Raw genomic sequence first — 12,258 nt, 5'->3', positions numbered from 1 at the left:
GTCCACCGATTAAAAGCAGCAAGTTTCATCTGGTCCCTCCACCAATTTCATACAAATAAATTGTCTAGCAAAAGGACCACGAGGATTCATTCATTTCAACGAATTGTTTTGGTCAGCTCAGCGTGTGAATGAAACACAGTGGAACTCAAGTTGCATCCAAGATCTTATATTTTACCAATTTTCTGAGTTCCACATATTTTACATTAAAAAAAAAAAAAAAAAAACACGTAAACTCAGATTCACTAATTCAGTTGTGACTGCTTTCTACGTAACTCATTTCTGCGTAATTCTGTTTAATACGTAAATTCCTGTAGGGAAGGTAAAATTACACGCTCGACCAGAATGTAAAATTTATACGGGAAGTGGACACTAATCCACAAAAAACTACAAGGTAACCAAAAAAGTTCTTGCCGTCCCATTAATCATGCGCTCGCAGAGAGGAAACGAAATGACGCATGTGCCTGCCAAGCGATTGACAGTTAGTCTGACCATCGACTGTCAGTAATACACACAGCAGGCATAGCTCGTCCAGTGTCGAAGAGAAATGGAAGTATCGAAGCAGCTTGTTCGCGTGTGTTTGTTGTATGACTTTAAAATTGGGCCTGTCAGCTGCCGCATTTGCCAGGCATTTGGGGAGAATGCCGTGAACGAACACACTGCCAGGCATTGGTTCCAGAAATTCCGTTCGGGAGATGTGAGCCTTTCAGATGAACCTCGCAGTGGACGACCACATATGTTGGATGACTAGGCCCTGAAAGCAGGCATCAAGGAGGACAGTGGTCTAACGTGTGATGAACTTGCAGAAAGGTTCCATGTTTCCGCTGAAACAGTCAGACTGCACCTGCATGGGATAGGGAAGTCATACAAGTTAAGCAAGTGGGTACCCCACACATTGTGTGACAGCCTGTTTGTCCTTGCTCACTCGGCACCTGAACACACCCATATTTCATCGCTTGCTCACTAGTGACGAAAAGTGGGTCCTCTATGACACTCCCAAGCGTACCAGACATTGGTTGTCACCACGTGACCCTGTTCCTCACACCTCAAGACCACCTTTGCACCCATGTAAGGTTATGCTCTCTGTATGGTGGAATTGTCGGCAAGTGGTGCATTACGAGCTCCTTCCACCTGGTCAGACCATCACTGCTGACCTCTACTCTCAGCAGTTGCAAAGGGTACACCGTGCATTGCGGCAGAAGGAGCCGGCATTGGTGAATCGCAAGAGTGGGCTGTTCCTGCACGACAATGCCAAGCCACATGTGGCAAAGAGGACCCGGGAGACCCTTCAGCAACTTGGCTGGGAGTGTGTGCCATCCACCATATTCAACGGACCATGCACCAACATATTACCACCTGTTTCATTCCCTCGACAAACACCTCCGTGGGAGATCCTTCGCAAATGAGGGAGACCTGCGGAACGCACTCACGGACTTCTTTGCATCCAAGCCCGCCGAGTTTTATCACCAGGGTATTGTGCAGCTGCAGGAACGTTTGCAAAAGGTGTTGGATGCTGATGGAGATTACTTTGAAACCTAAAGGTACGTTTGTATTGCTCTTTGTTTATCACTGCTCTAGAATAGGGATGGCCAAACGGATTTGGATCCGGATCCGGGTCTGAAAGTTTCGGATCTGGATCCGAAAGTTCCTGATCTGGATCCGGATCCGAGAGTTTCGTATCTCAATCCCATTATAATATTACCACACCTTAAAAGGTATTATGATCTTCAATTACAAAGAAATTTTTTGTTAGTCCTAGAAGAATTTTTTTCAAGTGTTGTTCCTAAAATACTTTGCTACACATCGGCTAACACACTCGTGCACACATGTCACAGGTAATTTTGTAAATGCCATTGAAACTAATATGTATTCATTCGAATGTATTGGAAATTAAAACACACATAAATGTGAGACATTCCATTCCAGGATGAAACCTTTAACACATATAACAAGATCGAAATGTTATACAAAAATTATACAATTGTTCTACAGTTACAGTTCTACAAATTAAAAGAAAACATTATAATATATGCAGTGTTAAATGATTACAAAGTGTAAGACTAACAAGGGAGGTTATCTAAGTATCCCCCTCCGATTTCCATGAAACTTGGCAGTATACTGGGGCCCAAAGGAAGAATTACGTGTTTTTTTGTTTCAGCTAAAAAACTGTTTTAGGGGGCAAAACCCCCTCAAATGTAAGGATGAAGACAAATTGAAGTGAGGATCTGACCCCTGTGTCCCCCTCCGATTTCCATAATACTTGGCAGGTGTATAGTGGGGCCCAATGGAAGAAATACGTGTTTTTTTTTTGTTTCAGCTAAAAAACAGTTTTAGGGGGCAAAACCCCCTCAAATGTCAAGATGAGAACAAATTGAAGTCAGGATCTGACCCCTGTGTCCCCCTTCGGTTTCCATGATACTTGGCAGGTGTGTGTATAAACGGGCCCAAATGAAGAAACACGTGTTTTCTTTGTTTCAGCTAAAAAAACTGTTTTAGGGGGCAAAACCCCCTCAAATGTCAAGATGAGGACAAATTGAAGTGAGGATCTGACCCCTGTGTCCCTCCGATTTCCATAAAACTTGGCAGGTGTATAGTGGGGCCCAATGGAAGAAATACGTGTTTTTTTTGTTTCAGCTAAAAAACAGTTTTAGGGGGCAAAACCCCCTCAAATGTCAAGATGAGAACAAATTGAAGTGAGGATCGGACCCCTGTGTCCCCCTCCGATTTCCATGATACTTGGCAGGTGTGTGTGTATAAACGGGCCCAAATGAAGAAATACGTGTTTTTTTTGTTTCGGCTGAAAAACTGTTTTAGGATCCGGATCTGGCCATCCCTACTCTAGAATGGCAAGAACTTTTTTGGTTACCTTGTAATACAGTAGCAAATTTAAAGTATTTAAGAATCAAACTTTTAGATTTGTTAACTTACCACTTTATGACAGAAATAACCTTTATTACACTGTATCTTGTTACTTAAAATAGATACCAATACAGTATTTTAATAATATGACATCTCCATCTGACTTGTAAGTAATTCTCAGTTATAAGTTATTTTCTCTTTACCTTGGCATATGTATAACTCATACCTATTGGCTTCGGAAGTTCAGAGCTTGTGTTGGTTACTGCAGATTTCTCCAAACTTCTTCTCTTCATAAGAGTACCCGACACTTTGATTAGCTCCTCATCCTGAAACCCTGAAGGAAATTCCACGGGGTCGTCGCTTGAACTAGCAGCATCTTCAGAAGGAATCCAATTGGTGAAGAACCTCCCTGCAAGGAAGGTTGCAAATTGCTAAATGATTGCCAACAATTTATTTTTTTTTATAAAAAAAAGGGGGTCTACTATTTTGTATTTAAATGTGTGCGTGTAAGAAGGACACTACATTTTAGTAAACAGGTTGCCTTAATATCCAGAGTAATCTCCGGCAGGTACTTTGTGCACTTTTTATATTATCCCGAGTATAATCTGGCCAAACTACTTTTTCCCTTTCAATTTTTTTTATCCCATACAAACACTCAAGAGGCTTTCTGCTGTGAAGTACAGTAAATGTCCACTTGGCAGCAGCCCTTTACTCAGCTTAGATTTGAATGTGTAGCAGACCGATACCAAAGGCAAGAAAAATAGACAGTGAATCACGTTCCTACTGCCCAGATTGCAGTTCCCTTATGTGCAGCGCTGCATGCTTCAGAATTCACCATTCTGTGCATAATATCTCATAATTTCAGAATCAGAACTGATATTTGTAAGATTTTAAAAACACACAACATTTGACGGCAAGATATTATGTTTACTTTTATTATGATAAAAATTTATATCGTTCATTAGCCCTATTAGTGGTGGTGTGGGTGGGGGCAACTGCCCCCCATTCTTGCCACTTTTGCCCCCAAACTGTGCTAAAGCTTATCTACAAAGGGAAGTAAACTGTCTTTGCTTCCCCAGTCTTTGCACCCAATCACCGCCACTGAGTCCGAGTATACTTGGGATAATAAAGTTTGTTCATTACATATACATAATGTTTATAAGTGAGTGAACTGAATTGTTTAAACTTTCATTTCATATATACAATATTTAGAGGCAGTACTTTTTGTAAAGGTTTTTACATTAAGTTCATGAAAATTAACATTTATCATGCACGTGTGTGTAGCCAGAGTTAACTCAGGATAATAAAACATAAGTTTTATATACATAGATATTTTATCTTAGCTATATTCCAGGCAAAATATGAATTCTCAGTAGAGAGCATACAATATACGAACAAAGAAACTGGACTTAAAAAAATCCAAAATTTTGGATTGAATTTTAGAAATAAATTTGTAAGGTTGGGATCAAAAGCGGTATGTATATAAAAATGGGAACTTTGACGTTACAATTGTGAATATACCAGTAACATTCAATTTTATTTAAAAACTACATTATTACACAAAATAAACTCTTGTAGTTTTCAGAGTATTGCGTAACTCTCGAAATAATTCAGACTTCAGAAAGTGTCACATCTGGTAACAAACTAAACTTTGTCTACAAGTTTATTTCGCATTGTGGTTCATTTCGCAACTTTTCGTACCAAAACATGACAGGAAAATGCATCTCTCACCTTTCAAAAATCATGTAAAATGAACGTTAGAGCATGTTAATTCATATTTCAGGTTTCAGTAAAAACTAAATACCCACGAGTATGCTAGTTACCATTCTATGGCACATAAAAGTGAAAAGAAATCTGATTTAACAGTACTTTGCATTATCCTATGTTCAACTGAAAATTATTTCTTGTACAGTTACTGACATTTCTGGCTTGTTGCAAACTAAGTGGTGTCTCAAATATTTTCATCTTTGAATCCGCCCTCTGGGGCAATTCGCACATTACGGAGAAATAAGAGATCGCAAACGCTTGGCAACATTGTTAATATTTAGTTGCCATGGAGCACTTTACGGGGCAGCAACATGCTATTTGTGTTTGTGAGTTTTATAAAAATAACTATTCTTATGTTGTTGTGCATCGTTTGTACCGCCATCATTATAACCTGGCAGGAATGAGAGACGTCCCAAGCTCAAATTTAATTGACATACCGTGCCATTGCTCTAACCACTGAGCTACAGGGCCGGCCTGGCCTCGCCTGATTTTTCGCTCTCGCTGTTTTACCTGCATGGAATAGTCTCTGCCAGTGCTACCACAACGGGATCCGTTGCCTTTCCTCCCTAAGGAACCAGGCAACGTCAAAGTCTACTGGTCTTGTTTTGAAGCTCTTTGCATCTGTTTTTACCATCCATTAGTCATATTCCACGTGAAATCACCCAGAGCAGGTTGCTTGACAGTCCTGGATTTGCTTCCAATTTTACTGATACTTACTCCAATATGACAAATATGTAATATTAGACTTGTCAAACAAATTTTTGAAAATTTCAAGATTTTCAGATATTGGGTGGATGATCAAATGCACCATCTAACACAAAACATGTCATATCTTGGAAACTATGTGGAGTATTGTGATGATTTAGGTAGAGTTTGAGAGGAGAAGGACAGTCCTAACAGGAAATAACACACTTACCTGCTCATGAAGTAGAAATCTCTTTAAAGAAAGTATTTTTTTGTGATGAAGACACTCAAACTTGGGTAATTGTTTCATAGGGAATCTCAGGTTTTACCTGAATGAAAATTATTACACAGCATAATCAATACATGTCACACATAATACGTATTAAAAAATCAGAAAGGTTAATATATTTTTTATAGTAAAAATATCATATGTTCCAGTATTGGGTGTAACCATGTTTCCACTGGCACACAGCTATATTTTTGACAAATGATCCTAAAACACACAAATTACCACTAATATGAGTAAACAATATTGTTAGAAATGTTGAATAAGTGGGAGAAGCATTACTATGTTTATCTACTTTTAGTTCACAGAAATTGTACTAAGACCAGAGTTTCTGTCCAGAATGCACATGGGTCAATGCATACCGAATGTTCCAGCACTGGTTGCTTGACCATTTTAAAGATTTCAATATTTTTGTTGTCCTAACCCTTCACAGGGGTAGTTCAAAGTAGGCATTATTTTTCTAACACTTTACATCCTTCAAAAATGGCCATTTTTGGTTTCCGGTATTTTTGGGTTTGCAGACAGTTATGATAATTATGATAACTCAGCTAAGAAAAATGATAGAAAGCTGTGGTAAACAACACTGATTTCAGTACATTTCAAGCTTTATTTTATGTTGTCTCTTTTTTCACTAATGAAAATGGCTGAAATGTAAGGCCAAAATTGATATTCAATTTTGAACAAAAATCAAAGTTTAGGATTTTTTTAGTAGGGAAGTAATACAGGGAGGTTATTTCAGTCATTTACCATCAGAGCATCGGCCGCTGAGCGGCCCCTTCATGCAACAGGTCCCGGCAAATTGACTTACAGGAAGTCCGTAACAGAAACTGCTTGTTTTGTAATGTTTCCACTTTTCACAATTACAATTAAAATTACAATTCAAATAAGCACGTACCTTGTCGCATGGATACTGGAAAAGGTATCCTCCCAAATACAAATATTTCTGGCACCTTATTTCTGACATCTAATCTTAGATTAGACATCCCTACTTTATCCTCAGTTCAGGGTTCCCACGCAAACTCCAAATCCATTTTCCCTGAGATTTCCCTGAGTTTTCCAGAATCCTCATATTTTTTCCAGAGTATTGAATGAACAGTAAATGACTACTATAATTTTACAATAGCATCCTCCATTTCCCCTCATAGCCATACCATCCTCACCTTCTTTATTACTGTTGTTTTCTGATGCAAATAACAAAACTAGTTCAATAATAAAAAAAAAATTACACTTCTTTGCATGTAATTAAGAACAAAGATGACCAGTTTTCTAGAACTTTAAACAACTCTGAAACAATTTCTAACATATCTGATATAGAACATTGAAATATTTTCACACTTGTCATAGATGTTTATAAATGGATACAATATCAATTAATCTGTAATGCATATAATAATAGTTAAGACAAACAAATTATTGGAATTTTTAAAACATATAAAAATGAAGTGACAATTATTAGTACCGATTTAAAAAGGAATAATAAGTTACCGAGACTGAAATATAAAACAAAAAATGTACTTCATGTCTGATACAGCAAATTAAGAAACATTACATTCTCAGAAGCTTCAAGTTTTTTTAATTGTTCTGCAATAGCCTTTGCTTCTTCTTGCATCTTTTGTTGTTTGGCTTGTAAAGCACAGATCTCACTTGCTTTACGTTTCATTTCTTTCCTTTTGTTTTCTTTGTGATCACATTTCTTTCTCATCTTCTGCAATGCTTCTTCGTATCTAATAAGTGCACCTGTAACACTCTGGATCATATCTTTGCTTACTTCTACATTTGACACTCCTCCTACCACTTTCACTGCCTCATAAACTTGCCGTATAGCCACAACAGACTCTTCTTTCAAGTTTTCTATTAAAACCTGCTTATTTACAGAAAACCCACTTTCTATATATACATTGACATGTGATAAAATCAAAACCAACTTAACAGTGCTCCATAACTCAGAGAAGTCATCCTTGCCCTTCATGACACCTGTAAAAAAAGAATCTAGTGCATCAGTTTTGAATGAACAGTTACAAAACGTCTCTTTCAATTCCTTTTCACTACTGACATAGTGCAACAATGTCTTAAACTGGAGAATTACTTTATCACCAGTTACAGCCTTCATTCTCTTTCTCCTGAGAAGTTCCTGTATCAGGTCTTCCATGCGCTGAGCACATTGCTTTCGAAACTGCATCATTTGCTTCGGAACTAAACAACTAGCGGGTCTCACCAACCTGAACTTAAGGGGACTATGTTCCACAATCTTCTCTGTTGTTGGTTGCAAAAAAAATTCTGCAGCTAGTAAAAAACATAAGCTTCTCCTTTTCATTCACCTCTTTAGCTTCCAAAGCAGCTTTGGCACCAATTTCAATATCAATCTTTGTCAAAGGAATCAAGTTTTCAGAATTCTGACATCAATTTGCATTTATTTAAAACTATTTTTTGCATTGTTCAAGATGTCTTTTTGTAAAAAAGAAGGAAGAAAAGAATTTAAAACTACTCCCTAATAAGGGAAATCTGATGAACCCTGGTTAACTTTAGACATCAGGTTATCTTTATTATGCGTTTTCCACATCTTGAAATATATTTTACGTCATGTAAAAGATCGAAATTGGTTAATTAAATTTTAAAAAGTGCAAAATTTATGAGGGTATACACTTGGTCACCAGCCCTGGAATCACATTTAAAAACAAGAAACAGACAAACAAATAGATATGAGTTCCTTGCTGAAAGAGAAATGCTACAAGAGCTTGGATTATCCAGACAGGAGCATATTATAATCCCTCAGTTTTGCTACATTGGGAACCATTAATCAATTACAAGATTTTCCCTGAGATTTGTATTTTTTACAAATTCCCTGAGATTTCCAGGTTTTCCAGGTGTGTGGGAACTCTGTCAGTTGTCGCGAGAGCACCGGCAGCTTATCGGGGGTTGAGGGAGTTGTCAGCCACGAGAGGGAGCTTCATACTGAACGAACGCGACACCTGACGGCAGTGATGCCAACCGTAGGGACATGTCTCATGCACCTTTCCATTCATAATGGCTCCTAACAGACTTACTATGCCATTCGCATTATGTAATTAATAAATACAATAATTATAATTACGAAAAAAAAGGTAAAGTGCTCCCCTCTGCTTAGCACCATGCCATAAAGGTGTATAGGGGGTGTAGGGGTAACGCCCCATACTTTCTGGATCCGGTCGTGAGTGGGGGTGATGTGATCAGCATCATGCCCTGACCACCTTAACCCCCCAGGGTTTCCCCCCAGGTACCCATGTCATTCGATGCTTTTCAGTTAGAAAAGTTCCCGGATTTGAACCAGCCAGGGATTGAACCCGGGACCTTTAGCATGGTAGTCAGATGAGTTACCGACTGAGCCACCGCTAATTATTACATGATAGTTGATTAAAAAGTAAATATTTCTTTGTAACTAATAACAAATTTGAAGGATTTTGACTAACTTAACTCCTGTTGTAACTTTGTTATCCAATTAATATGAATATCTGTTGTTGTTTTTTTTTACAGGTACTTCTCCAAGACACAAGGTGTGACGAAGTTTTCAGATTGATTTTCTTACTCATTTCTGGCCTTGTTGATAACAAAGAGCTTGGTAAGATACTGGCCTGTTGACTCTCCTCTGCCTGCGGACAAACTTTTATGCACGTACGTGGAGCAGTCTGGCTGTAGCCTTTGTTAGAAGCAGACTGTGCATCTGAGCTCCATTGGAATCATGTTAAGTTTGAAAGTGAACAACGTGTTAATGTCACAAAACTTAGGAAATCTGCCACAGAAACTTACAATTTATTCATTCTGAATACATGTCCCCACCACTTTAGCTGTCTCTTTTCAATTATTTTCTCTAGCGACTCCTGTTCCACTTCTCTTCTTATTCTTTCATTCCTCACTTTATCTCTCCTAGTCTTATTAACAGCTCTTCTCAGGTATTTCATTTCACTAGCCTGAATTTTACTCAGATGTTTATCTTGAAGTGGTAAACTTTCCATTCCATATGTTAATGTAGGGACCAATACTGATTTGTATAGCTGCATTTTTGTCTTTACTGCCACTTCTTTCTTTCCCATTATTGTTTTACTGAACTGATAATATACTGTATTTGCTTTTCTTTTCCTATTTAGGATTTCTTCATCACATCTACCATCACTTGTTATGATGGTTCCTAAATATTCATATTCATCTACTTCTTCCAAATTCTCGTTTCCATATCTAATTGCTAATTCATGATCTTTTTCTTCTTTTGCCACCTACATAACTTTGCTTTTCTTAATATTACTCTTCATCCCTTTTCTCGCAAGTTCTTCTCCCCATTCTATTACGCTCCTCTGTAAATTCTCTTCACTGCTAGCAATTAAGACTATATCATGAGCATATAGCAGTACTTGCAGTTGTACTACTCTCATATTCCAATATCCTATTTGTACTCTTGGGGTTCTTCTCTTGCAAATTTTAGTTATTTCATCCATTACATTAATGAAAAGTAAAGGACTGAGACTATCTCCCTGTTTAATTCCTTTTTCTATTTGAAATTCCTTAGACTAGTTTCCTTCTATTCTTACTATTCCTTTTACATCCTTATATACGCTTCTTATTGCTTTAATAAGTTCCTTAGGTACTTCCTTACTTTCTAATGCCTCCCATAGATAAAAAGGTAAAGCAAATTCTAGAAGTAAAGGTGCAAGGTAGGAGAGGTAAAGGAAGACCAAGGATAATGTTTGAAGACAGAATGGAAAAGATTGGAAGAGAAAGGAATAAGACAATAAATATGATTAAGAGAATGATGAGAAACAGACAAGAATGGAGGAGATGGATCGAGGCAACCAACCCTACGCTATGATGGCAGAAGGGGACTAGAGGAAGGAAACTTACAATTAGTTGAAAGAAATTTGTGGGGATCAGGGTTAATTTCGCTGTGTTGAGCAGGAAAAGCCGAACCTGCAAGTTGTACATAGGGATACATACAGGTTTTTAGTTTTAACATTCTTAACATGGAAATAGGGTAATTGTGCAAGTTTTTAGAAAACGACGAGTTTTTTAAATATGTCTAGAGGGGGGATATAATATCTTAAATGTATCTACACCAACCCTTCTCCACTATCCTTTTATTACATTTCGACGTGGTACCATGTTAAGTACCTAGCTTTTTATACGAACCTGAAGAAGGGGATAGTTAGTCCCCGAAACGTAGTTCTAAAGGAAAGGAAATTAGGAACAACATATTCGCATACGTAAGTACAGTTTCTAACATCTTTTTTTTATAATATATAAGGCATACTCGAAAAAAAAAATGTTAGCATAGATAAATGCAGAATTGAATAAGCTAAATTTTGATGCAACTTGTTTTTATGTAGATCTACTGGTTAATTTATAATTCGAGTCCAAACTAGTATCTATAATTTTTAATCCAACAGTAACACAATAGTGAAAGAAGCAGATCTGTAGACAGTCAAACGCAGGAGATATTAGCCAGAGAACATCAAGGACGTTACACCCACTTACAGGGTTAAGCCTAACCACATAATATACAAGAAGATAATTTCCTGCCAGTACAAATTCTTTGAAATTGTGAATTTCATCAATACTGGCTTACTCACTCACCTTGGCCTTTCCGGGTTTTTTTGGTTTTCATCATATATGTGAGTACAGAGGACTCCCTCAACCCCTTTCGCCTCCTGCGCACAGATGCAGGAGTCTTCTCTCTTGGTGTGATGTTATTCTTTAGCTGTTCTACATCTAAATCCATTTGGTTGGGAAGATTCTCCTCTATGCTTGTATCCATAAGATCTGAAAATAAATCAAATAATCTATTATCCAACTAGCGTGCCTGCGGTGGCTCAGTCGGTAATGTGTCTGACTACCATGCAAAAGGTCCCGGGTTCGTTCCCTGGCCGGTTCAAATCCGGGAACTTTTCTAACGTTGGAAGCGGCCCCGCGGCCACCCAGCATCGAATAACATGAGTACCTGGGGGGTAAAGGCGGTCAGGGGCATGATGCTGATACATCACCCCCACTCACGACCGGATCAAGAAAGTGTGGGGCGTTACCCCCACACCCCCTATACACCTTCATGGTGTGGTGCTATGCACAGGGGAGCACTTATTTCTTCTTTTTTTATTATCCAACTAGCATAAATGAACCGCATCAGCCAATTTTTTAACAAATTATGGTTGCACTGATACTCCATGGTGAAGCATCTTATGAGGCTAGGCATACACTGACATGTGACCACAGACATACCTTAACTTCAACAAAATACAGTTGACAGATTAACAGTAAAATATTCTTCTAGTGTATATATTGCCAATGATTAAGAACCACGGTTTTATATGCTAATTGCTGGAAAAAGTGTTATGTATATGAGCAGTGGTTCGCTCGAAACAATTTTCGTGCATTCTAAATATGCAAAATTATGTAATTTTGTAGGTTTTTTTAAAACAAATATCTACATATTTTGTGCTTAAACTAAAAAATACCATGAAAATCCAACATTCACAATTGCAAGAGGGTAAATTTATATTGCACGACATGAATGAAGTGAAACTTTAAGAATGCTGTGGTGATCCCTCAAGCAAGTGTTCAAGAATAAAGATAAAAGGTTGGGCATGATGCTATGTTTAGCAGACAGCATATCTTTCTGGATTTTATATCAAGGAAGATGCATAAAT

The 12,258-nt window shown here is 37.8% G+C and overlaps 1 protein-coding gene across 1 annotated transcript in view; it reads right to left on the bottom strand.

Moving 5' to 3' along the window:
- Nucleotides 1-12,258, bottom strand: part of LOC146000006 (uncharacterized) — a 77,033-nt gene that overhangs the window by 24,003 nt on the left and 40,772 nt on the right. Inside the window, exons 5-6 of the mRNA XM_083137310.1 lie at nt 11,192-11,377; nt 3,083-3,265 (exon numbers count right to left, since the gene is read on the bottom strand). Coding sequence (XP_082993436.1) covers nt 3,083-3,265; nt 11,192-11,377 — 369 coding nt within the window. The remainder of the gene's footprint in view (nt 1-3,082; nt 3,266-11,191; nt 11,378-12,258) is intronic.

This window comes from Lepisma saccharinum, chromosome 16, assembly GCF_977018435.1.
Source record: "Lepisma saccharinum chromosome 16, izLepSacc3.1, whole genome shotgun sequence".
In the NCBI taxonomy this organism is placed as follows: Eukaryota; Metazoa; Arthropoda; class Insecta; order Zygentoma; family Lepismatidae; genus Lepisma; species Lepisma saccharinum.
Note: the sequence above shows the minus strand (reverse complement) of the source record. Positions and strands in the feature narration are given on the sequence as shown.